The 26,881-nt window shown below is 42.9% G+C and overlaps 1 protein-coding gene across 1 annotated transcript; it reads left to right on the forward strand.

Annotated features, from left to right (window-relative positions):
- The first annotated feature begins 1,768 nt into the window (after positions 1 to 1,768).
- On the forward strand, positions 1,769 to 26,881 carry LOC307034977 (NACHT, LRR and PYD domains-containing protein 12-like). Its single transcript, XM_079673901.1, has 17 exons — positions 1,769 to 1,836; positions 8,305 to 8,439; positions 13,768 to 13,967; positions 14,370 to 16,185; positions 16,690 to 16,866; positions 18,235 to 18,405; positions 20,169 to 20,339; positions 21,162 to 21,332; positions 22,102 to 22,269; positions 22,705 to 22,748; positions 22,869 to 22,909; positions 23,615 to 23,673; positions 23,736 to 23,953; positions 24,365 to 24,624; positions 25,198 to 25,314; positions 25,434 to 25,575; positions 26,354 to 26,881. Exons 2-17 carry the CDS (start codon positions 8,315 to 8,317, stop codon positions 26,719 to 26,721), a joined length of 4,248 nt encoding a protein of 1,415 aa, XP_079530027.1. The 5' UTR covers positions 1,769 to 1,836; positions 8,305 to 8,314; the 3' UTR covers positions 26,722 to 26,881.

Genomic DNA, 26,881 nt, shown 5'->3' on the forward strand with positions numbered 1-26,881 from the left:
ACATGTCATGGTGAAGAGAAGAGAAGCAACCTGTGTCGAAGGCATTATTATGAATGGTAAAACGTAATATTTGTCAACATAAAAAGCTACCTGATGTTTACCCTTTTCTACACTTACAGTTGTTGTTGTTGTTGTTTACTTTTCTTTCTATATTGCAACTTCCTGTGTTTGTATATGCTCCGGTATACACAGAGGCAAATGCCATGTATGTGTGAGCCATCAGAAGGAGGAAACCTGGTTCTAAAAACCCCTTTCTGTTATTGTTTGATTTGCAAGTGTGACTAGGGATGAAATATGATTTAATCTAAGACAACAACTTTTCATCAACGTTCATGTTTTGGTTTTATCTTTTGGTGTCTTGACATTTGAAATGCAATGTTATTAATCCCCTTCACATTCACTAACCGTAAAAGTATACAATGTCAAGACTATTATGCAAACACATTTGATGCAAACACATCCCTATCCCCGACTTTCTTTTTGAGTCTTTGTTTCTTCCGTTTAGTTTTTCCTCCTTCACCGAAAAATAAATTGAATGAGGGAACGAGAGAGATGCTATCTTACGGGTCGGACTTCAACAATACTTCATCCCTGCCCCGCTCTAAACTGGACTGCACTACCGTAGCACTTATATATCATTTCTGTAACAAATTAAATTAGGTTTGATTCTCCGACAGGATGCAGGTGTGTGTGTGTGTGTGTGTGTGTGTGTGTGTGTGTGTGTGTGTGTGTGTGTGTGTGTGTGTGTGTGTGTGTGTGTATGTGTGTGTGTGTATATGTGTGTGTGTGTGTGTGTGTGTGTGTGTGTGTGTGTGTGTGTGTGTGTGTGTGTGTGTGTGTGTGTGTGTGTGTGTGTGTGTGTGTGTGTGTGTGTGTGTGTGTGTGTGTGTGAGAGTGTGTGTGTGTGTGTGTGTGTGTGTGTGTGAGTGTGTATGTGTGTGTGTGTGTGTGTGTGTGTGTGTGTGTGTGTGTGTGTGTGTGTGTATGTGTGTGTGTGTGTGTGTGTGTGTGTGTGTGTGTGTGTGTGTATGTGTGTGTGTGTGTGTGTGTGTGTGTGTGTGTGTGTGTGTGTGTGTGTGTGAGTGTGTGTGTGTGTGTGTGTGTGTGTGTGTGTGTGTGTGTGTGTGTGTGTGTGTGTGTGTGTGTGTGTGTGTGTGTGTGTGTGTGTGTGTGTGTGTGTGTGTGTGTGTGTGTGTGTGTGTGTGTGTGTGTGTGTGTGTGTGTGTGTGTGTGTGTGTGTGTGTGTGTGTGTGTGTGTGTGTGTCTCACCTTGAATGATTCACTGACTCCGATGACACACTGCAGAGCACCGCTGGAGTAACACAATACACACTCGCCCCCCCGCACAGGGATCTCCTCTTTACTCACATACACCTGTAAACACACACACACACACACACACACACACACACACACACACACACACACACACACACACACTTTACTTTCATTGATGTGCTTTTATGAGCGTTATCAACGGTAGGTTTTTTTCTAAATGAAACTGAACAATAGAATAGTAGGTGCTTAGAGTACCCAAAACAACCTCACAAGTAACGTTTTGAATGCAGGATGTTTATAGATTTGTTTGTACTTATAATTTGTACTTGCTTGTTTTTAGCTGATTTTCTATTTTCTAACTTTCTTATACATGTCTTTGGAACTGTATTACTGTGAGAGCAATTGAAAATAATCCCTGTTTGTACCTGTCCAGGTGATGAGGCTGGTTTTGAAACAAAGGGAGGAGCTACAGACAGGTGAGGGTGTTGAAGGGAAAGTATGAAGTCAGACTGCCAGACTCCATTTTACACTTCAACAGAGCAGGAGGAGAACAACAGGGTGAGTGTTAACACCAGGATCTGTTTTTTAGTGTGTGTGTGTGTGTGTGTGTGTATGTGTGTGTGTGTGTGTGTGTGTGTGTGTGTGTGTGTGTGTGTGTGTGTGTGTGTGTGTGTGTGTGTGTGTGTGTGTGTGTGTGTGTGTGTGTGTGTGTGTGTGTGTGTGTGTGTGTGTGTGTGGCTGTGTGTGTGTGTGTGTGTGTGTGTGTGTGTGTGTGTGTGTGTGTGTGTGTGTGTGTGTGTGTGTGTGTGTGTGTGTGTGTGTGTGTGTGTGTGTGTGGCTGTGTGTGTGTGATTAGTGCCAAAGACCGGACAACTAAGCTGACTGAGCAGAGAACTAACGTGTCAACGTCTCCATCAATTTTGATTAGGTTGACGTAAAATACAGGCGACGTCAGGACGATGTCAAACGTTACGGTGACGCATCATATGTGCACTCAAAGTACGCGCTCATGTGGCGGCGCCGTATACTTAGAAAGTATCAGAGATTTAATTAATAAACATTAGTATGAGAATATTTGCTGGTACTCGAGACCGTTCTCCAGAAACCAGGTTTTAACGATATTGGTCTTGTCTCTGTATCGGACCTACTGTATAGGACTCAAGATTTTATGTCAAGACCACGGCTGTGGCTGGGGATGGGATGAGGGTCGGGAACCGAAATCCGGTTCCCAATTGGAACAAATCTCCGGTACGGGGATTAATAAGAGTTGTGTCTAGCAGCTCTCTCTCTCTCTCTCTCGCTCTCTCTCTCTCTCTCTCTCTCTCTCTCCCTCCCTCCCTCAAGGTGTGTGTGGGTTTGGGTGTGTCTGTGTTTCTCAAGCACTGTCCCTCAGGTTGTGGCATGTTTCGATTGCCAGTTTTTGGCTTGTGTGTCTTGTGAAAGTAACGCTGGCATAATATGATATGGCCTGCAGACATGGCCTCTGATAAACACACAGAACTAAAATAATACGTGTTTAATTCAGCCCAGATGCGGTGAATGCAGGCCAAAGCCATTAATGCGGCATATATTGAAGGTGTTCAAAGTTGCACGTATGAGGCACAGTGAGAACCACGCACCTGTCAGATTTTAGCGAATGGGCACATTTACATTTCAGGAGAATAATGATTGGTTGTTCCACTCTCCGTTTCTCACGAGACCAGGCCAATGCTGCATTCTGACTCATGTGCATTTGTAGGAGAGTTTTTAACATTGACCCTCTCCTGAAAATGTACATATTCTGTGCATTTCCAGGAGAGGTTGAATGTTAAATAATATCCTGCAAGATGTCACTATCCCCACCATATTTAAACCAGATGAACTGGTAGTTCTCCGGGGTGCTGGAGAGTCATTTTCAGGCTCATCTCCACACTTTTTTCCCCTAAAATGATTTTAAATCATTATTTTTGCATTTAAATGCATTTATTTTATCATTAATGTGGTTCCCTGAAACAATGCACATACTCTGGACCTCACTTGGGTCCTGCATATGCTTTAATCAGGCGTTTTAACACTTTATTCCATGAAAATGATTTTTAATCACTATCATGGGGCTATATAATTCTGGGTAATTCGGAGCACAATCGTAACTTTTACTATTTAAATGTATTTGTATTATATATTTTTGGGCTAGAAAAGTGACATTTCTGGGTGATTTTGTCAGTTTACTAGGCTTAGCCCACAAATACTGGAGGTTTCAGGCCAAATGTGGGTGCTCATCGGCGGCCTGCCATGCGCAGAAAACGTTAATTGTATCTTAAAATAATCAAATATGAAGTTTTAAAAAATTGTCAACGGAGATGGGGCTTTGAAAAGCTCAACCCTTTTGGCGCTTTGCGACGTGTTTTCCCCATCTCCGTTGTGAGTTGCAACGGAGAAGTGGAAAAGGGTCCATGGCTTAATTTCCCCTTCTCCGTCAAAATAATTCATTCATACATTTCGGATTACCGTCTGCACGAAATCGGAAACCCGGTTTTTGGGGGAACTCAGAAAAAAAACGGCTGTCTGCAAACACGGAAGTGAAGTTTCCGCTTACCATGCACTCTGGGTCAGCCTTATTTTGTGCCTCAATACCCCCCCAGCCTGGTTCTCAAAAAGTTTACTCTGACAAATGTACCTCTGGAGGAATGTAAAGGGAGTTGATTCCTGTGCTGCTTCTAAAGCCTGTATGGATCAACTCTCCTCTATTTTCTTCTCAAGCCCCCCGGTCCTACATACTGGTGCCCGGTTACGGGTGAGTTTGTGACTCATTTGCTGGGTGAGTATCATGAATTTATGCCTCGGATATGAGTCTGTCGGCCTGGTTCTTCGGGGCACTCATAAGCAAAGCTATGCATGAGAGGTGCCCGCGATGGGGTGGGTGTGCAATCGGCAGATTCAGCAGTTTCTAACAAGAGTTTAGCCCTGATCAAAGCCCTGATCTCTGGGTAAGACAGCAAGGTGATGTGCTCTGGGTCTCTGGGTGTCTGGGTGTCTGGGAGTCTCAGACCCTGCTAACAGCAGTTACTCTGCTGCCTTCATTTAAACAGATTCAGCAGTTTATGGGTAAACACTCTATTTTACGCCACTGTATGGTTCCCAGGGGCACCAACATGGATGCTTTCCATCAGCACCGTTGAGACGCTGTCTACCTGCTGTTTTTATCTTCTTGTACATTTAATGACTTACATTTGGACGAAATTGACAGTTTCCTGTCCATACTGACATGAATATGTCCATAACACCGGAGGTTTATGCAGTCAAATGTACATCTAATTGAATTAAAACAGTTTAATCAACTTTTAACACTCATGTACCCATGATTCAAGCTGCTTTCCTGGGTTCTAAAGTGCTTTGAAGTTCCCTGGAAGTGTCACACTATTTCTCTGGGTACACTCTGCCTCTATTTACAACACTTTTGCCCACATTTCAAGAATTTTTACCGACGTTTGAAACACCTATTCCTGGGTGGAATTAAAGTCAAAGTGCTCGCACCTCCATGTGCACCGTGAGGGCCCGGGGACCCATACTTAAGCACACTGCCTCTGACAAACCCCCCATGTGCATGACTGCCAGACAAGCATGCCCCTGGTAATCTAAAACTCTGAAAAGTGTCTGAGTGTCTGGTAGTCAGGAGTCCGCAGTTGGTTGCTTAAGGGCGGACGGTAGACCACAACAAAATCCACCCCCCTTTTACGGTTACCAGGGTCACGAGGTTCTGGAGGGTGTGAACCTCTTGGTTTAGTGCGTGGGGGAGTGCTTAACTGTGGGGGCCCGGGGACTCACGGTGTGCAAGGTTTTGGAAGTGCCACTGTTGCTGGAGGTCATTAGGCCGTCCTGTGAGGCTCTGTGAGCGGCCACAGAGAGGTGGTTTTCCCAGTCTATTTCATGGAGGTCTGAAATCCCCTGGGTGCCCATGTGAGGGAGACATGCTGGAGGTCATTAGTCTGTCCTTTAGGGCTCTGTGAAAGGCCACATAGAGGTGGTTTTCCCAGTCTTTTTCCTGGAGGTCTGAAATAAGCAGAGCACCACTGTGAGGGAGACATGCTGGAGGTCATTAGTCCGTCCTTTGGTGGTCTGTGAGGGGCCACAGAGAAGTGTTTTTCGCGGTCTCTCTCCTGGAGGTGCGTTTGCCACTGTCAAATTCTGCTACTAATTAATAACTTTTTTTTTGGACCTTTGACACTAATATACCCATGTTTCCAAAACTTTCTCCGGGTATCAATCCCCCGTCTTTCAAACCCTTTTCCTGGGTTGAAAAGTGCTGTTATGCCGGCTTATTTTAGGTGCACTCTGGGAAAGAAATAAGGGTAAAATTAGGTCTGTCACTTTGGGTAACCGCACCACTAATGTACATCTCCCGAGAGTGGACGTCCATTATTTGTAAAGCCTCTAATACAAGTAAGTTAGCGAACATTATGAGCCACTTTTCTTTCCGTATTGTAGCCTGATGTGCACATTGACTGTCAACAAAACAGTTTCTCAGTCCAACGTTAAGTTAGTGGCAGGCCCTGTGTGACTGGAGACTGTAAGGCTACAAACAAAAAAAAATGTCCTTAATGTTACTCAAGGCAAATATATGTAATATAACGTTAGACTGCAGCTAACTGTGGGGCTACAAACCCCTCATACTGTGAGTGAATAACTTGAGATGGTTATGTTGTCTAAAGGGAGACAATAATTATGGTATTAGGCCATGCAAATACAGGGTCAACTAAGTGATACAAAATAAGTGTTGTATAATATATGTTCTTGAATAATGTTATTTCATAAATAGCTGTTAATGTAATGATTACATGTTCTCCTTTTTCAGTTCCAATATCAGATGATGCTGATGGTGATGACCCTGAGGCAGAGATGCAGGCAGAGCTTAGTGCTAGGACAGAACTGGCAGGCACAGAGGAATGCTTCAATAGGCTATGACTATGAAAACACTGAACAAAACCAAAGGAAATGTAATGACAACAGTATAAGCAAGCTATGTTCATGTTCTCTCAATAAGTTACTATATAGTTATTGATAAGAGTTTAATCCTTATGCTGGTTCTTATTCAGTACCAGCAGATGCTGAGGAGGTTGAAAAGACAAGTCAAGATTCAGGGTCCAGCACAAGGGAAATTGCAACTGAGGAGAAAGACAGTGAAAGAGACGCACAGGAAGTTGACACAGAGAGGCCTTATGATTATATTGCTCGCCCTCAGCCAACCACCCACAACAAACTTCCATGAAAGCCATTCCCAAAGTATTCCACAGCAAGGATGGGACAAATAGAAAATGGTTAACTTACTGTGAATCATCGCACTCTCTATATTGCTTGCTGTTTCTCATGTTTGCCAGGCCTGCCAGTGACAATGCTTTTGTTAAAGGAGGCATGGAAGCATGTTCACCAAATAATTGAATAGCATGAAAGAAGCGGGTTGCATCGAGATAGTGCAGATGCATATTCCCTGAGAGCAAGCAGAGCTGATATCAGCCAAAAAAGTGCACCAGATTGATGCATTTAACTCCAAAATAAAAAAACAAATCTTCCCGGGGAAGCATGCCCCCAGACCCCCCTATAGGACTTGAGGTCCACCCCGAAATAAAACATTTTCACATGGATAGGTTCGCAAATACATATGTACACTTTAACAATATCCTATGTCCATATGTTTCTATTTGAGTAGTAGATTTAAACTGTAGGGCTATCACTAAGGGCAGCAACGTTGTAGATATTGACAAAGAATCCAGCAAAACGCCCCCCAAAAAAACTGGTAGTGTTTCAGTCGGGATTTCGACCTAACCACAGCACTGAGACTTCACTTCTTAAGGTCTTATATGACATCCATTTGAACACAGAAAGTGGCAGAATATCCAACCCAGTGTAATAACTACGTTGGTCCACAACTTGGGACGTAGTATTTCTACAAAAACGCCTCTGAAATTGTAAGATTGTAAGATCCCTACGTTTTTTTTCACCATTCATTCCAATAGCTGGCGTCTATGTCACGTGATCTTCAAATGTCTCTCTGCAGGAAAAAAAAACATGGCCGAACTTCATTTTATTCTCGGTGGAAAATGCCTATTTTAAGGTTAGTTTGGCCATTAAAATGCGTTTTGATGTCATTTGATGCGAGAAATATGAGTTGTTACTTCAGATTATGTGTGCAGTGGATGTACATGATCTTTAGTTTGCTAGTTATTACGAAGATTACTTCAGGAAATTGTGTCTATACAACGTTTTCATTGTTACCAAGGTGGTTGCTAGGGACGCTGCTATGGATATTATTTCTGTTATGTTGTGTAACTGTTTAATGGTGTTATCTTTATTGCTACCCCCTTCCCCGTCAATTTATAGTGTTGATCCACAGCGCAAACGTATTAGTTTAACAAAATCTGCATCTAAAATTGTGGCATAGATACGTTATTTTCCCCTGTGCAATTCTCCATTTACTCAACAATAACACATAATTATCCTAGTGTTTATTTATGTAGTGAAGTTACAGCAACTAAGTAGCTGTAACTTCACTGGGTTATTTGGAGATAACAACCAAAGTAAAGTAACTTCAGACGCAGACGTCACGTAGCTTCTCAGACGAGAGGGGTGGCGACGAGAGTGTCACGTTACTTCTCTCGCGGCATTGTTCACGGCTTGGTAGGCAACGATCGACACGATTGGCTGCTCAGTTAGTTCGGTCTTTGGCACAAATCACACCTCATACCTGTGCGTTACTTTTAAAAAAAAAACATAGGGCTCAGTTTATAACTCGAACCCTGGTTATACTGTATGTCAGAAAATAATCTGTAGATTTAAATATATTTATTTCCTGCAGTTGAAAGTGACATCTTCAAATGTTGTGAACTTTTTTATCCATTTCCTGGTTTCTGATTCATCAGAGTCACATAACATGTAACAGCCCAGCGCAGTCAACATGGAGAGCAGCCTGCCTGAAGTCTGACTGATTTGTTGTATTGAAACCCAAGTTTGTCATTATGATGGTTTGGATTCACATACTGGTTTATCTCTCAGACTGGAGAAGATGAGTGATTTTAAAGAAGACGAAGAGGACAAATCTCCAGTCCCCAGCCGTCTGTCTCTGGAGAGTGACCGGTCTAAAGAGGAACCTCCAGACTTCAGAGATGAACCTGGACCCTCAGACAGGAAGTAAGAGTCTGTTTCTACTGTAACCTGACCTGAAGAGGATTCAGTTTTTATATTATCTGATAATCAAAACGGTTATTTTATAATTATAATTACATGAGGGCAGTTCAATCAGGAGAGACGTGATGTATGGAATACATGTTTATTATCGGGTAACATTATATAAATGAAACATAATGATGACAGTTTATAACAAGTGAATGAAATGGTGTTTGGCGATTAGGCCCAGGTTTTGTAGGATGTCATTCGGGAAGGGAAGAACCGTTTCCAATGAACCCCCCCGGGTCTAGACACTGGTGGTGGTGATAAGTGGTTAGGTCCGGTTGGAAGGGAGAAGGTTGAGCTTGGCCCTGAGTTGGAAGCAGGAGGCGAAGGGGTGGAGGAGGGTTGCGCGTTGACACCTGGAAGACAGCTGATGGAAAAGGGGAGAGCATATATAGAGGGATTAACAGGTGCGATGATTAGGCTTGTGAACGGAGGGAAATGATAGGTTAGCTGAGGAGTGGCGCTCCCTATCATTTAGTGAAGAGAGCGAGTATTGCCATGACGTGCAATACAAGTGATAGGTCTTCCTGCCTGAACTTGCGCTGAGCTTCATTTCAATCAGGAGAGACGTGATGTATGGAATACATGTTTATTATCGGGTCACATTATATAAATGAAACATAATGATGACAGTTATAACAAGTGAATGAAATGGTGTTTGGCGATTAGGCCCAGGTTTTTTAGGATGTCATTCGGGAAGGGAAGAACCGTTTCCGTTGAACCCCCAAAAGAAGTGAAAGTATGAAGTACTGAACGTGATTAAATCTTACCTTGTGGGATGCAGTGGAAATCTATGGATGAAATGAGAGGTTAATACATGTGGGGATTTAGACGTGCTGATGCCTCCTAGGCATCCTCCCTGGACGTCCAGGGCTTCCTGGACTTACAGGGCATCCCGGACATACGGGGCGTCCCGGACATACGGGGCTTCCCGGACATACGGGGCATCCCGGACGTACGGGGCATCCTGGACATACAGGGCGTCCTGGACATACAGGGCTTCCCGGACGTACGGGGCATCCCGGACGAACGGGGCATCCTGGACGCACAGGGCATCCCGGACGTACGGGGCAACCTGACTTCGCAGGGACACATTTTATACAGACCCGAAGGTTACAACCTGGACGTACAGGGTTAGACATGCAAGGATAAACATGAGCCGCGGGGCGAATATACGTGCTGACATGCTAAGAACCACCACCAGTTATATGCATACGTACCAATTTGAAGGTTGGAGAGACCTTTGGATAGCCAGCACGGCACTGAGGTTCGGACGAATGTAGGATGAGAAGCGGTTGTTGTAGGGAAGAGGAACAATTACCTTGATTGCGGCAGGTTTGCTGCACCTATCCTGAACGAGCCCTGAAATGCTCTTAAGACACCACCACCAGTTATATGCATGTTTACCAGAGGTAAGCTGGAGAGATCTTGGATAGCCGGCACGAGCCGATGCCTGGCGAAGAGGGAGATGTAGACAATGTAATGCGGCTGTTAGCTTGAGTACAATGATGCATGAATATCATACCCTGCTTAACATAAGCCATGTGAGCATGAAACCAAATATATGAGTGCAATATGAGCAGCATGAAATAATATTTGCTTAGGTAAATGCTGAGACATGACCCATGATATAGGCAGGGCTCAACGCTAACTTTTAAAAGTGGTTGCCAGGCTGGCAACCAGGCATCCGCTTTTGGTTGCAAACTGAAAATACGGTTGCCCTTTTTTTTTGATACCTCATATTTTAAATAATTAAGATGCTAAACAGTTATACATCAACTTAATAATGAACATGTGACACAAGAATGTTCAAATGCTTTTCAATAAGTAATTAACGCACTTATTTGAACCTAAGTGGTAGTAAACTTGTCCACCCTCAATTGCTGGTATACAAAATACCAGTAGTGCTGCTGTTGTTCTGTCTTCATAGATCCCTCACGAATGAATTGAGCAAGTCACCAGTTTCTTGATCATCCGTGTCTCCCTTTCAAATGTGGGTTTTCTTGACCTTGTGCTGACCCCCACCATAGACCCATTGGCCCTTCAGCATTGAAGTCTTGGATTGGCCAGACTAATACATTTCTAATGTTAAATAAATGAAAACCATTCATAGTTAAACATTTGATATTAATTATTGATGCTGTAAATTACCTTTAATATGTCTAACTATATTTAAAATGTGTTACTTTTTTATAGAAGTGATTATAATGTAATGCAACCATTTTCTATGGTAAAGTTTCGTTTTGCACTTTTATTTTGGTAGTAATAAGAGCGGGACTCTTATTTTGAAGGAACTTTTACCGGAAGTGAATGGAAAAAATTCCTCTTTACATTAAACGTGCATCGCTTTCTGTCTCCGTAATCACGCCAATGCACGTGCAATTTAAGTATCAGGTTCCGACTGGTCACGACAATTAAATATCACTCTTAAAACGAATATGAACATTTATCTATTTTGGGGTGCGCGTTTTGCTGTCCTTATTTCTTATGTTAAAAACTGGTTGCCACTGATGGCAACCAAAGTCCAAGAAGTGGTTGACATTTTTCAAATGGTTGCCAATGGCAACCTGGCAACCGTTACTGTCAAGCCCTGGTATAGGACTAGCTTAATTAGCAGTTTAATTACGCCACGGTGAGACGTAGATGCTGATGTGCTGGTTGGGTGATTAGACTGTCTTCTATCCTCTTACATGAGCTTCTCTTTCTCCCTGAAAGAAACCCCCCAAAACCACGGATGGGCAGCATCCGTGGCTGTGTTGCAGCTTGAGACAGCAGTACTTACTGAGCATTGTGACGGGTAGTAGTTACCCGAACTGCATAACTCCATGCTGTAACGCGTTACACCCGTTACGTATTGCGCCGAGGCTTCGGAGCGTGTGTCGAGTAATCCCCGAATCTTTTTGTGAAGCATGTATCGAGGCTTGTATCGTTTCGGGCCAGTGACGTCATCGATGACGAACGAACCTCGCTGCCTGTCGATACCACGTGACTGCTTCGGGAAGCGATTCGGATCATTTGAACCGTTGAGCCACGACGCTCATAATACCCATGGATGTATAACAAGAACCATATTACCCCTCCTGTACCCGGGTCCGCTGGTGACACGGTGGAATTAAAAGAGCTCAGACCCTCACTTATATAGAGGTCGGAAAATGTCATAAGTATAAATAGATACAAGCATAAATAAATGTAGGAATAAAACATGAATAAATAAATGAATAAATGCAGATAAGATATATCCAGTGTTTTTTGGGTAGATCCAGCGTGTGGGCTGTGGCTCGCTGGAAAGCAGCCGACCCACGACCGCAGGGTTTGCTTATAGAAGCTACAGCTAAATGAGATAATGCAGTTAATAAATGTATTCCTGATATGGTTTAGCCTTCTCAGGCTACAACGTGGTTAAGTTTATGAATAATATTAAGGAATACGAATCCCTCTTTGCAATGTTTACCAGCCTCCTATAGGCTTTTCAATCACACTCGTTCAACTGGAATGAAAACAGTATTGTTAACATGAAAATAGGATTTTATGTTCGTGTTTAGAGTTATTCTAAGGCTTTACTCATTGGGAACTCGGTATGAGATAGAGCGCAACTGTTGAGATTTCCAATTTGCCTGTTTTACACGCTTTGACCAGCAGGGGTTTATGTTCAAATGAAGCCCATGATGAAGCCTCATGAGATGAACCCTTTGCGAACTAATTGGCTGGAAAGCTTCAAAGCTTCATAAGGCTTCATCTCGCCATCACTACCTGCTTGCCACCTAAGACGCAGTTAGAGACCAGTACTGCTACTGAGCCTGGAGGAGAAGTAGCTTCGATGAGATGTAGCTTGAGCCCTGCCTGCCTGCAAGAGGGGTTGTGGTTGAAGCCGGAAGTGGGTGAAGCTTCGCAAGCGATGAGGGTCCGTTCCGCGTGAAGGCCGGAAGCGCCGCATTTGAGCGGCCCTGATGCCAGTGATGCCCTCTCGAGAGACTGAAGGCGTGTGTCAATTGTTTGCCTGAAGTAGCCCTTTTCTATTAAGCCGGAGGAACTTCCGTGGAGCTCAGTATCCTTGTCTTTTTCTTCCGCATCCGGGTTTGCGGGGTGGCCGGCTAGAACCGCTAGCCGACTGGGGAACGCCCCCTGTAGCTTAATCCGCAAGACTGCGGAGCTGATGAATAAATACCCGGAGCTGGGACGAAGCCCTGCTGCTGCTTGCGCGTTGACACCTGGAAGACAGCTGATGGAAAAGGGGCGAGCATATATAGAGGGATTAACAGGTGCGATGATTAGGTTTGTGAACGGAGGGAAGTGATAGGTTAGCTGAGGAGTGGCGCTCCCTATCATTTAGTGAAGGGAGCGAGTATTGCCATGACGCGCAATACAAGTGATAGGTCTTCCTGCCTGAACTTGCGCTGAGCTTCATTAGAGTACAGAAACAATGTGTAGAGTATAGTATAGTGATTCTAACAACCGGGTGAGCTGGTTGTATTTATAATTAGCATATTTATTTTGTGCGGTGCGATAAAATGTAGGGTCAATCCGCAGACACAATTTTGTGCCTGGCAACACAAATCAAGTAAAGATTTGAAATTCATATCCCCCGGGTATTCACACAACTTGAAAAGTTACAACTTGAGAGTAAAGTTTGTGACGCTCTGATACAAAAACAGTGTTGAGATTCTGCTCATGTCGTCACTGACATGCTGAGATAAATCAGAAGAGGGAACATCAGCAGCCAGAGCTCTACAGCACCTCATATTAAATCAGGGTTATTCATGTACCTGTATAAACCAGAGACTGTCTGTGGTGCTAACAATATAATAGCTGCTGTTCTAATGACTGGATGGAGTTATTTTGAGTGTTGATGGATCAGCTACAATGTTAGCCTAGCTTTAATGAAACTGATTTCATTCAGAAAACAAACATTTGAAAGTGTTTTGCTCGTTGTGTTGCAGACAGACCTGACGAAGCATTAACTCAAATCAATATCATTATGTTGTTATCTTGGTATCCTTTCCATTTGTTTATTGAAATGTATTCACAGCAAATTCAATGTAAATTGGGTTCAAAGTGCTAAAGTGTTCCAGATGAATTCAGCTGATGTTATGAATCCAGACACAAAGCTGTGTGGTTTCCTAATGATATGAAGAACTAACCTATATCTACCTTACCAGGATGAACAATCATCTAGAGATACAGACTTTATTTTAAATATGAAAGTAGAATTTGCCACCTTGTTGTACCTTTGGTGAGAATCAGCTCCTCTAATGTAAAGTGCTGTAAAGGATGTGTTCATCTCCACAGAGGGAAGAGGAAGAGTCCTGTTCCTGTGGAGGAGCAGCTGTCCAGCTGTGCTCTGTGTCAGGACGTCCTGAAGGATCCAGTCTCTACCAGCTGTGGACACTGGTTCTGCAGACAGTGCATCGCCTCATACTGGGAGCAGCTTCCTCCATCAGGAGACTCCTGCTGTCCTCAGTGTGGAGAAAGATGGAGCATTTTACAAAGTAAGAGGCCGAACACGTGCAGCCTCTTTCCCGCTGTGTGGGTGCTGGGTGTCTGCTCTTCTATAGAAACACTGTATCATCTGATCCCTTCTTCAAGGCTTTGCTTTTAAAGTGTGTACACAAATATTTCACGTGGGACAGCAGTGTTTCCCTAAAAAACGCTTTCTGTCTTACTCAGACATTACTACATTAGCCCAGCACTTATATAACATTTACGTATGAGAGTATAAATATCTGGCAGCTAGTATTTGTGGTTCCTTCTGGAGTCTCCATGTCCAGGATGTTCTGTGTTGTAAAGTATAGACATTAAAATGTTTTATAAAAATCATTTCATTTAAAACCCTGACTGTTGAGATTCTCAAAAGCATTTTCCTCATTCTCTCCTGTTTCCTTCTCTTCCAGCAGATAGTGGTCTGCAGGAGGTTCTAGATGAACATAGGTTCAGTCTGAGGAGGAGATGTGAACGTGTGACTGAAGGAACTGATCAAAGTGAAACCCTCCTCAACAGCATCTTCACTGAGCTCTACATCACACAAGACCAGAGTGAAGAGGTTAATACCCAACATGAGGTGAGGCAGCTGGAGACAGCTTCCAAGAAGAAGCTCCTCCATGACACTCCAATCAAGTGCCGGGACATCTTTAAAGCCTCACCTGACCAACAGACTCTCATCAGAGCGGTCCTGACCAACGGAGTCGCTGGAGTTGGAAAAACCTTCTCAGTGCAGAAGTTCACTCTGGACTGGGCCAAGAGTTTGGGAAACCAAGATGTCAGTCTGGTGATCCCGCTCTCCTTCAGGGAGCTGAACCTGATCAAAGGTGAGCAGTACAGTCTTCTCAGGCTGCTCCATGTTTTCCATCCAACCTTACAGAAGCTCACAGCAGAGCAGCTGGCTGGCTGTAAAGTGCTGCTCATCTTTGACGGCCTGGATGAAAGCAGACTTTCTCTGGACTTCAGAAACAATGAGGTTGTGTCTGATGTCTCTCAGCAGTCCTCAGTCAACGTGCTGCTGACAAACCTCATCAGGGGGAAGCTGCTTCCCTCGGCTCTCGTCTGGATAACTTCCAGACCTGCAGCGGCCAATCAGATCCCTGCTGAGTGTGTGGACAGGGTGACAGAAGTACGAGGCTTCACTGACGCCCAGAAGGAGGAGTACTTCAGGAGGAGATGGAGTGATGAAGACCTGTCCAGCAGAATCATCTCTCACATCAAGAGCTCCAGGAGCCTCCACATCATGTGTCTGATCCCAGTCTTCTGCTGGATCACTGCTGCAGTTCTGGACCACATGTGGACTACAGACCAGAGGGGAGAGCTGCCCCAGACCCTCACTGACATGTACTCACACTTCCTGCTGGTCCAGACCAAGAGGAAGAAGCAGAAGTATGAAGAGGGACATGAGACGAGTCCACAGCAGCTGACGGAGGCTGACAGGAAGCTTCTTCTGAAGCTGGGGAGGCTGGCGTTTGAACATCTGGAGAAAGGAGACATCATGTTCTACCAAGAAGACCTGCAGCGCTGTGGTCTTGATGTCACCGAGGCCTTGGTGCACTCAGGAGTTTGTACAGAGATCTTCAAAAGAGAGAGTGTGATCTTCCAGAAAACAGTCTACTGCTTTGTTCATCTGAGCATTCAGGAGTTTCTGGCTGCAGTCTACATGTTCCACTGTTACACCAACAGAGACACAGAGGTACTGAAGGACTTCCTGAAGAGAGACTGGCCCTATGAGAACAGTGAAAACAGTTATTATGATTACCCATCCCTGGATGTCTTCCTGGACGGAGCCATGGAGAAATCCCTCAGAAGTGAAAATGGCCACCTGGACCTGTTTGTCCGCTTTCTCCACGGCCTCTCTCTGGAGTTCAACCAGAGTCTGTTAGGAGGCCTGCTGGGTCGCACAGACAACCGTCCAGAAATCATCCAGAGAGCCATCAACAACCTGAAGGAGATGAGCAGTGATGAAATCTCTCCTGACAGGATGATCAACATCTTCCACTGTCTGACAGAGATGAAGGACCACTCAGTACATCAGGAGATCACAGAGTTCCTGAAGTCAGGGAACAGATCAGAGAAGAGACTCTCTGTGATCCACTGCTCTGCTCTGGCCTACATCCTGCAGATGTCAGAGGAGGTTCTGGATGAGTTGGACCTTAGGAAGTACCACACATCAGAGGAGGGACGACGGAGACTGATTCCAGCTGTGAGGAACTGCAGGAAGGCCAAGTAAGGCCAGATGTGATTAGCTTCATAAATTGATGTGGATCAGAAGTTTATTTCTTCAAATAAACATTATAAAATGTTTGATGTTAAATACTTTGAGAGCAAAATGAAATGATCCAGTTATTCTATTTATATATTTTAACATTTTTTTCTTTTCTTCACATTATTTTGAGTGATGGAGGCGACATGTCAAACACATGAAGGACTTTAGAGGTTTTCTCAGAGCAGCATGTGATCACAACATACAGCAGTATTTACAGTTATCGGTGAAAGCAGTTATTAATATATCATTGCAGTTTCTTAAACATGAAATCAGATCTGTTTTTACCACAATGCTTAAGAGTTTAAAAGAATGTCTGACAGGCTGACAATGAATAAAGAAAACTCTATTATTAAATTAAATCGACATAATATGTTAAAAGTTGTTCCATTTCAAATTCAGTGAGTTAAATAAATGTTTCCTCTGTTTTTATACTAACACAAGTTGTGATATATGTTTCATTATAGACTTTCTTCCTGTGGACTCTCAGAGACTGAATGTGAAGTCGTGGCCTCAGCTCTGAAGTCTGACCCCTCCCATCTGAGAGATCTGGACCTGAGTCACAACATAAAAATGAAGGATTCAGGAGTGGAGCTGCTGAGTTCTGCACTAAAGAGTCCAAACTGCAGACTGGAGACTCTCAGGTCAGTTCACTGACTGCAGTTCATACAGATCTGTTTGTGTTTATGATTTTCAGAATTTGCCTGAAGACATTTTAATGCTTTTATTTGTTTCTGTATTTCCAAATGGAAATGGAATCCAAACTTTAAGAATAACAAAGATCAGAGAAGGTGAATGTGTGAGGGAGAGTGTTTGAGCTTCCACAGACTCACTCTGTGCTCCATGAGTCAGTGGAGATGCTGTCAGTACTGATGAGCTGTGAGGGAGATGAAGGAGTTGTTAAACATCTGATGAGAGAAACTGCTGCAGAGAGTTCCAGATGATCAGGGATTTGTTTCTACATCATTGCTGACGTTAAAACATTGTTCAGCTCTGATCAGATTATTAAACATTGAGTTATTTCAAACAGGAACATTGTTTTCTAAAGTTAAATCATGTTTTCTTTATTCAGTCTGAGGTTCTGCAGGTTGTCAGAGATCAGCTGTTCTGCTCTGATCTCAGCTCTGAAGTCCAACATCCATCTGAAAGATCTGGACCTGAGTGAGAACGCTCTGCAGGATTCAGGAGTGGAGCTGCTGAGAGATCTTCTGGAGAGTCCAGACTGCAGACTGGAGACTCTCAGGTCAGTTCTCCATCTTGAACTTGTGTGCTGAGATGAATATGTGAGAGTTGTGTTGACTCTGAGCTGCAGACATCAGGCTGATATCACTCTGATCCTCACTGAGCCTCTTAAAGCTAGAGTTGCATAATGCAATGTTGATCTTTACATTTAAATATAACAACAAAAAACCTTCACTGCAGAATTCACTCTGAACCTTTTAAACAGCTGAAATTCATCTTGTATTCTCCATCATGATTTTAACTAATGATATCAAATACAATAATGAAATAGTTATATTAAAACGATCCAACACTAACAAGTATGTTCAGTGGTTGCTGTTTCCAACATGTTCCTGAAGCTACATGATGCTGATACTGACTGAATAGTTCACTCTGAAGATGCTGTGATTTGATGACTCCACTGTTCCTAAAATACATATTCTGGAGGTTTTTCTTCACATTTAAAATTCATCCTGAATTGTGATCTTTGTAAACGTTGTGATCTTGAGTTGAATCAGTTTCTGTGGTTTGTATTTGTCTGGCTGCACATCATGAGTTAGTGTAGATGGAGCAGAGTTTCAGATGTGAAGTCTCCTCGTTTTATTGAAGTAGAAGCACGTTGTCTTTAATATGAATGAGAGCTCTTTCCCTCTTTCTGTATCTTACAGTTTTTAACCTGTTTGGAGTTTCCACTTTCTGACCTTCTTCAGCTCTGAGCAGATTATTAAACCTGGAGTTATTTCAAACAGGAACATTGTTTTCTAAAGTTACATCATGTTCTCTTTATTCAGACTGAGGAGCTGCAGGTTGTCAGAGATCAGCTGTTCTGCTCTGGCTTCAGCTCTGAAGTCCAACATCCATCTGAGAGATCTGGACCTGAGTCACAACGATCTGCATGATTCAGGAGTGGAGCTGCTGAGAGATCTTCTGGAGAGTCCAGACTGCAGACTGAAGACTCTCAGGTCAGTTCACTGACTCTCTGTTACTGCTGGAGATCTCATGTGTTTCATTAACAGTTGAACCTAATGCTTGAACAACCATACATGTGTGTATGTCGTTGTGAGGGTTTTCCTGCTCACCCAGTTAAAAAGGACAGAAGGAGAGGAAGGCTTGCCTAAAAGAGAGCTTTATTGACTGGCCACAGCTTGCAAACAATACATCCATACTTTAGGAAACAGACAGAACACTGCTGCCAGTGACAGGCTTTCTTAAGGCGAGTCCTTCTGCCCCCAGGACCCAGACCAAGAGACAAGAACCAGGTTACTGACATGCTTTACTGTTCACCTGGTTACCTGATCCTTGTCCAGCTGTCTGGAGCCAGCCCCATCCCTCCAGCAGCCGGCGCTCTAACCACACCCCACTGCCACAGTCCTTTTGTTCATATTCTTATTTTTCTTGTACTACATTTAGTCTGCAGTCATAAAAGTTGACTGTTTCTTCAAATGTATGTTAGATATCCGCTGCTAGTTGTTCAAGTAAATGTATGTTGTCTTTAGTAAATGGTCACATCTGAATAAAGAAGTTCATCTGAACTCATATTAGTTTCACATTGATCTCTGAAGCATACATGTTTTTCTTGCTTCCCATTGATTTCAATGTTTTCACAGATAATGAACAGAAGGCTGATATTATGATGATCCACAATAACAGAAAGACAGTCACTGTAATTCAGGGGAAAAGCTCATTGATTAGGAAACAGGAATGTTGAGCTACACTTAATAAACCTGAACATCTGATTGGATTATAAACTGATTTCTATCCTCATCATGTGTTTTCTTTATTCAGACTGAGGAGCTGCAGTTTGTCAGAGATCAGCTGTTCTGCTCTGATCTCAGCTCTGAAGTCCAACATCCATCTGAGAGATCTGGACCTGAGTGAGAACGCTCTGAAGGATTCAGGAGTGGAGCTGCTGAGAGATCTTCTGGAGAGTCCAGACTGCAGACTGGAGACTCTCAGGTCAGTTCTCCATCTTGAACTTGTGTGCTGAGATGAATATGTGAGAGTTGTGTTGACTCTGAGCTGCAGACATCAGGCTGATATCACTCTGATCCTCACTGAGCCTCTTAATGCTAGAGTTGCATAATGCAATGTTGATCTTTACATTTAAATATAACAACAAAAAACCTTCACTGCAGAATTCACTCTGAACCTTTTAAACAGCTGAAATTCATCTTGTATTCTCCATCATGATTTTAACTAATGGTATCAAATACAATAATGAAATAGTTATATTAAAACGATCCAACACTAACAAGTATGTTCAGTTGCTGCTGTTTCCAACATGTTCCTGAAGCTACATGATGCTGATACTGACTGAATAGTTCACTCTGAAGATGCTGTGATTTGATGACTCCACTGTTCCTAAAATACATATTCTGGAGGTTTTTCTTCACATTTAAAATTCATCCTGAATTGTGATCTTTGTAAACGTTGTGATCTTGAGTTGAATCAGTTTCTGTGGTTTGTATTTGTCTGGCTGCACATCATGAGTTAGTGTAGATGGAGCAGAGTTTCAGATGTGAAGTCTCCTCGTTTTATTGAAGTAGAAGCACGTTGTCTTTAATATGAATGAGAGCTCTTTCCCTCTTTCTGTATCTTACAGTTTTTAACCTGTTTGGAGTTTCCACTTTCTGACCTTCTTCAGCTCTGAGCAGATTATTAAACCTGGAGTTATTTCAAACAGGAACATTGTTTTCTAAAGTAACATCATGTGTTCTTTATTCAGACTGAGGCGCTGCAGGTTGTCAGAGATCAGCTGTTCTGCTCTGATCTCAGCTCTGAAGTCCAACATCCATCTGAGAGATCTGGACCTGAGTTACAACGCTCTGCAGGATTCAGGAGTGAAGCTGCTGAGAGATCTTCTGGAGAGTCCAGACTGCAGACTGAAGACTCTCAGGTCAGTTCACTGACTCTCTGTTACTGATGGAGATCTCATGTGTTTCAGTAACAGTTGAACCTAATGCTTGAACAACCATACATGTGTGTATGTCGTTGTGAGGGTTTTCCTGCTCACCCAGTTAAAAAGGACAGAAGGAGAGGAAGGCTTGCCTAAAAGAAAGCTTTATTGACTGGCCACAGCTTGCAAACAATACATCCATACTTTAGGAAACAGACAGAACACTGCTGCCAGTGACAGGCTTTCTTGGGGCAAGTCCTTCTGCCCCCAGGACCCAGACCAAGAGACAAGAACCAGGTTACTGACATGCTTTACTGTTCACCTGGTTACCTGATCCTTGTCCAGCTGTCTGGAGCCAGCCCCATCCCTCCAGCAGCCGGCGCTCTAACCACACCCCACGGCCACAGTCCTTTTGTTCATATTCTTATTTTTCTTGTACTACATTTAGTCTGCAGTCATAAAAGTTGACTGTTTCTTAAAATATATATGTTAGATATCCACTGTTAGTTGTTCAAGTAAATGTGTGTTGTCTTTAGTAAATGGTCACATCTGAATAAAGAAGTTCATCTGAACTCATATTAGTTTCACATTGATCTCTGAAGCATACATGTTTTTCTTGCTTCCCATTGATTTCAATGTTTTCACAGATAATGAACAGAAGGCTGATATTATGATGATCCACAATAACAGAAAGACAGTCACTGTAATTCAGGGAAAAGCTAATTGATTAGGAGACAGGAATGTTGAGCTACACTTAATAAACCTGAAAATCTGATTGGATTATAAACTGATTTTTATCCTCATCATGTTTTCTTTATTCAGTCTGAGTCTCTGCAGGTTGTCAGAGATCAGCTGTGCTGCTCTGATCTCAGCTCTGAAGTCCAACATCCATCTGAGAGATCTGGACCTGAGTCTCAACGCTCTGCAGGATTCAGGATTGGAGCTGCTGAGAGATCTTCTGGAGAGTCCAGACTGCAGACTGGAGACTCTCGGGTCAGTTCTCCATCTTGAACTTGTGTGCTGAGATGAATATGTGAGAGTTGTGTTGACTCTGAGCTGCAGACATCAGGCTGATATCACTCTGATCCTCACTGAGCCTCTTAATGCTAGAGTTGCATAATGCAATGTTGATCTTTACATTTAAATATAACAACAAAAAACCTTCACTGCAGAATTCACTCTGAACCTTTTAAACAGCTGAAATTCATCTTGTATTCTCCATCATGATTTTAACTAATGATATCAAATACAATAATTAAATAGTTATATTAAAACGATCCAACACTAACAAGTATGTTCAGTTGTTGCTGTTTCCAACATGTTCCTGAAGCTACATGATGCTGATACTGACTGAATAGTTCACTCTGAAGATGCTGTGATTTGATGACTCCACTGTTCCTAAAATACATATTCTGGAGGTTTTTCTTCACATTTAAAATTCATCCTGAATTGTGATCTTTGTAAACGTTGTGATCTTGAGTTGAATCAGTTTCTGTGGTTTGTATTTGTCTGGCTGCACATCATGAGTTAGTGTAGATGGAGCAGAGTCTCAGATGTGAAGTCTCCTCGTTTTATTGAAGTAGAAGCACGTTGTCTTTAATATGAATGAGAGCTCTTTCCCTCTTTCTGTATCTTACAGTTTTTAACCTGTTTGGAGTTTCCACTTTCTGACCTTCTTCAGCTCTGAGCAGATTATTAAACCTGGAGTTATTTCAAACAGGAACATTGTTTTCTAAAGTTACATCATGTGTTCTTTATTCAGACTGAGGGGCTGCAGGTTGTCAGAGATCAGCTGTTCTGCTCTGGCCTCAGCTCTGAAGTCCAACATCCATCTGAGAGATCTGGACCTGATTGGCAACGCTCTGCAGGATTCAGAGAAGCTGCTGAGAGATCTTCTGGAGAGTCCAGACTGCAGACTGGAGACTCTCAGGTCAGTACGGGGTCTCTGCTGGTTCAGCAGTATTGTATCAAACACAGGGAGGTGTTTCTCTCTCTGGGGAATCTCAACAGATCAGTGATGTTTCCCACTGACTGCAGGTTCTTTCATTCTTCCATCAACTATTGTAAGCTGAAAATGCAAATCCACATTTAGTTAGTTAGCAACTTTCTAAAAGACACATAGGATTTTACAGAAGAGTGGAAAAGGTTTTCTGTTTTGTTTCCTGTCATGTTTTTAGTTTCTAGCCTAATGAGCAGTTACTTCCTGTGATGCAGCTGAGAGCTGTGGCAGTCAGTCGTAGTGTTTGCAGAGAAGATATGATGGGATGTAAAGCATGAGATCAGTCAGGCCTCTGAAGCTGACTCAAAGAACAAACACTTATTTTAAACTTTATCCAAAATTGTTGGATTGTGTTCATCCCTGCAGGATCAGAGATGATGAAACGATCAGAGCCAAAATCCAGAAGACCTGTGAGTACTGAAACCATATCCTCCATTCATCAAACTATTGTACACTAAATCTGATCTTAAAATATATTTATAGTATAATAATTATTATTATGTTTCTCTGTCACCACCTCTCTCCATCAGGTGACTCCGATGTGGAGCAGGAAGTGAAGACAGACAGAAAGGTGAGAGAGGAGCAGTTGTACAGAGTGGAGTATATTTATTTCACCACTGAATGAAATATAGTTATTAGGGCTGTCAAGTTAAATGCACTAACGCTCGCAATTTATCTAGAAACCTAAACAATATCCCGCCCCAATGTACTGTGATTGGCTGGTACTACTGTGCTGTGATTGGCTGGTGATACTGTGCTGTGATTGGCTGGTAGTGCTGTGACATGTTAACCCGTTAATATCCCGTTTGAAATTGACGATGAACTCAGATGATCCAGACTCATTAGCATTTTTCAAATTGTTCTGAATATGTTGTGGAATTGTGGTTTGGTCTCATGAAGCTAGAACTTAACTTTATTTATATTAAAATAACTAACTTTGTTTGTTCCAGGCTCCTGAATCCTTCTCACCTGAACACACAACTGAGTCTTCATACAGGTAATCCTATAACATGACCAAACATTATTTTAAACACATTACAAATATATATTCATTTCATTGTGTTTGATTTCATGTCTTTCACCTTGAGGTATTGCATCCAATCTCTTTCCAACAGACGTAAATAAAATAATGCCTCTGTGTGTAGGAAGGATTGTTTTCTTGTACCAGTCTAGATCCTCGCTGGACTAGAGATGTTGTTAATTTAATGAAAATGTGTTTACTCACACATTCTGATGCATGTGGACACATCTTCAGTGATGTTCCTGTAATCATCAGGTGTTTCAGATCTTTCAACAAACCCTCCTCCAGGTCAGACTCCAGCTGGATGAACACCTGTCAGTCAGAACACAGGCCAGTGAAGGCTTGGTGTAGTAACGTGTCCCCTGTGTGTCTACAGGTTCAGGTGTCCTGGTCCAGGTGAGTTCCAGTGTGCTTCGACTGGCCTGGTGTTCGTCATGGCTCAGGAGGCGGAGCTTCTGTACAGGACGGTCCCTTGGGAGGAGAGCTTCCTCCAATCAGCTGGCAAGCAGGCAGCAGGGCCGCTGTTCAACTTGAAGTGTTCTGATGAAGCTGCCGTCTGCCAGCTCCACCTGCCACACAGTGAGACAGAGGATGGTAAAGACATCTAGTGTTAACAAATACACTTATATAATGATTAGCACTTTATACTATTCACTAGTGTTCAAGAGTTATAAAGCAGCTTTATTAAACTACACTGAACAAAAATATAAATACAACACTTTTGTTTTTGCTCCCATTTTTCATGAGATGAACTCAAAGATCTAAAACATTTTCTATATACACAAAATAACCATTTCTCTCAAATATTGTTAAAGAGCACAGGGGGCGGAACAATAATGAACCATTAGAATAAAAGGTGAAGGATATAAACTGGTACATCCTAGTGAGGCTCCAAAGTGAATGACATTAGATGAACATTAGCTCTGAACTAAAGTGGTGTGACATTGAATATGATGAAGCTGTTTCAGCAGCAATGCAACAGATGACCAGCTCTTTGCTCCACAGCGCTGCTCCTGGACGGCCTGTTGTCTGTCGTCCACATCACTGATGAAGGCCTGAGCATCTTGGAGCCGCTGGAGGTCACACGCACTCACGTGGTGGTGAAGGTGCCTCACCTCTCTCTCTTTGGCCTGGTCTGGGATCTTCTTAAAAGGTATCTGCTTCTGCGGGTAGAGGGCAAGATTCTGGTGTTCCTACGACCCCCGGTCAGAGAGAAGCAAATACTGGATGTACATCTGCTTCAGAAAAACGTCCCTAAGAAGGAGGTAAGGCCATGTGCTCACCATCAGACTAAACACTGGTTTAAACCACAGCTGTTTCCTCACACACTGCTCCTCTTCTCAAACCTTCTCGTGCTGGGAGAAGAATAAGATCTATCTGAACTGTAAATCTTCAGATCGCTCTTTGTGGTTTTGTATGATTCTCTCTCAGCATGTCTTTCTGTCTGCGGAAACTGATGGCATGAATGTTAAACACATCACACAGAACTGAAAGACCTGCTGAGATGAATCACTGCCAAGACAACGTGATCTCATCCCTACCAGCCACATGTTACAGCTTGGGTAGCAGCCTTTTGTGTTGTATAACCGACACAGATGGTTTGTGTTTTGGTTAACGTTGGAATAGCTTCTTCAATAGCTTATCTCAAAGAATTAAAAATAATCCCATTTTAATATTCCTTTAAAAAGGCAATACATACTTATAATTATGTTGTGATTGATTGTGTATCTCATCACTTTGTTTAGCAGGTCTGTCAACGTTTGTTGTTGTTTAATGTGATCTTTAAATAAAGTTGCCTTGACTATCTGAGCATAACTAAAGTTACTCTGTTACTGAAGGTTGCTGATCAACACAGACCTGCTGTGAACATCACAATCTCCTCCGACTGTGAGCTGGAACTGTTTAAAGGTTACAGTGTGCACTGTGAACCTGAGGGCTTCTTCATTCAGCCTGAGGTGAGTCACTGATACTCCTCTAAAGGAAGACAATGATCATTAACACACATGTATCTGCATGTGGATCCACAATCAGGAAAGAAACAGCTAAACGTTTAACTTCTGCTTCTGGTTTTCAGAGTAAAACATTTGTATCAAGTTTTGGACCAGATTACGATCCGACATTTCAAGTTTCCCTGACGACGAACACAGAGACAGTGGATTTGAAGCTCAAGGACCAAGGTGGAAACGTAGTCTGGAATTATCTCGTGTCACTGGAAGGTAAAGACTCCACCTGAGCTCAGACCCAGTGATAGACTGATAACTCTAAAGCTCCATCTCATAGCCTTCTCTATTAAGGCTCCATGGCAACGCATCATTACGACATTAAACACAACCTGTAATGTTCTATAACTATAGTAATAACTAGTGTGGTGTGGTGGTGAAACAGCGTGGCATCATGGGAGTTGTAGTCTTCAGCTTCTCATGGTTAAGTGGATACGCTGCCATTACAGGAGACCGCGATGAACGTACTGTTACCTTTAAAATTACACATCTCTCTGAAACATTTGGGATAATCTATGTACACAACTCAACAAAATATAAATAATACAGGTGTAGGAGTTTTTATACATTTGAATGAGGAAATCGTACATGTTACTAGGGGCTTGGACTGTGAGCATTAGGTTCCCTGACCAGACCTAAATATGTAGTCTGGACTGCTACTTGGAGAGGTCCCAGTTCACCTCCTGCCCTGTCGTGGTGCCCTTGAGCAAGGCACCTGACACCCCCCTTCCCCCCTCACTCCCATTGCTCCCCGGGCGCTGTGCAATAGCTGCCCACTGCTCCTCGTACTAGACTCCTGGTACTAGGATGGGTTAAAAGCAGAGAACACATTTCACTCCGATTCTATTCTATTCTATTCTACATATGATAACTTTAACTGAACAGAAATCCACCTCTAGGATTGTTGAGTTACTTACATTTTTAAGAGATCTGTTTAATGTGATTGTTGGTTAACAAAAGTAAAAAAGAAGTATTTTCCCTGTTTATCCACCAGGTCCAAGAAATGCATTGTCCCAGAGAAATATCCCAGAGGGCAGAGTTCCATCAGAGAGCAGAGTCCCAGCAGAGAGCAGAGTCCCAGCAGAGAGCAGAGTCCCAGCAGACCAGAGGCTGCTCTCAGTTCGGACAGAGTTCATTCAAAGAGTGACTCCAACTGTCCTGAACGACCTTCTGGATAAACTCTTTGAGTCTGAAGTGATCAGTGAATCTGAAATGACGTCAGCCAGAAACAAACCCCAAAATGACGGAGCACGAGAGGTGGTGGACGCAGTGCGAAATAAAGGAGCTGCAGCGAGCAGGGTTCTGATCAATGCTCTCCGAGAGCTGGACCCGTATCTTTACAGAGAGCTCAACTTGAGCTGAGGCTAAACCTTGTTGAGTGTGTGTGACAGTTGAAGTCTAGTCCTCTGTTTTGTTACCTGAACATGTTTCCCCTTGTCTTTGAAGGTAACACAGATTCTGAGCGAAGGCCACTTTCCTTCTCTCTTTTCTCCTGGACTCCCTCCTGAGAGCTGCTACCCGT

This window comes from Notothenia rossii (genome assembly GCF_949606895.1).
Source record: "Notothenia rossii genome assembly, chromosome: 4".
Taxonomy (NCBI): Eukaryota; Metazoa; Chordata; class Actinopteri; order Perciformes; family Nototheniidae; genus Notothenia; species Notothenia rossii.

What these genes read in the sequence shown, in the direction of transcription:
- LOC307034977 (XM_079673901.1), top strand. Translation starts at nt 8,315, where the DNA reads ATGAGTGATTTTAAAGAAGACGAAGAGGACAAATCTCCAGTCCCCAGC. An exon ending in AGGAACTGCAGGAAGGCCAA is followed by an intron (nt 16,186 to 16,689) that starts GTAAGGCCAGAT and finishes GTTTCATTATAG; the next exon opens with ACTTTCTTCCTGTGGACTCT. An exon ending in CTCCAGCTGGATGAACACCT is followed by an intron (nt 23,674 to 23,735) that starts GTCAGTCAGAAC and finishes GTGTGTCTACAG; the next exon opens with GTTCAGGTGTCCTGGTCCAG.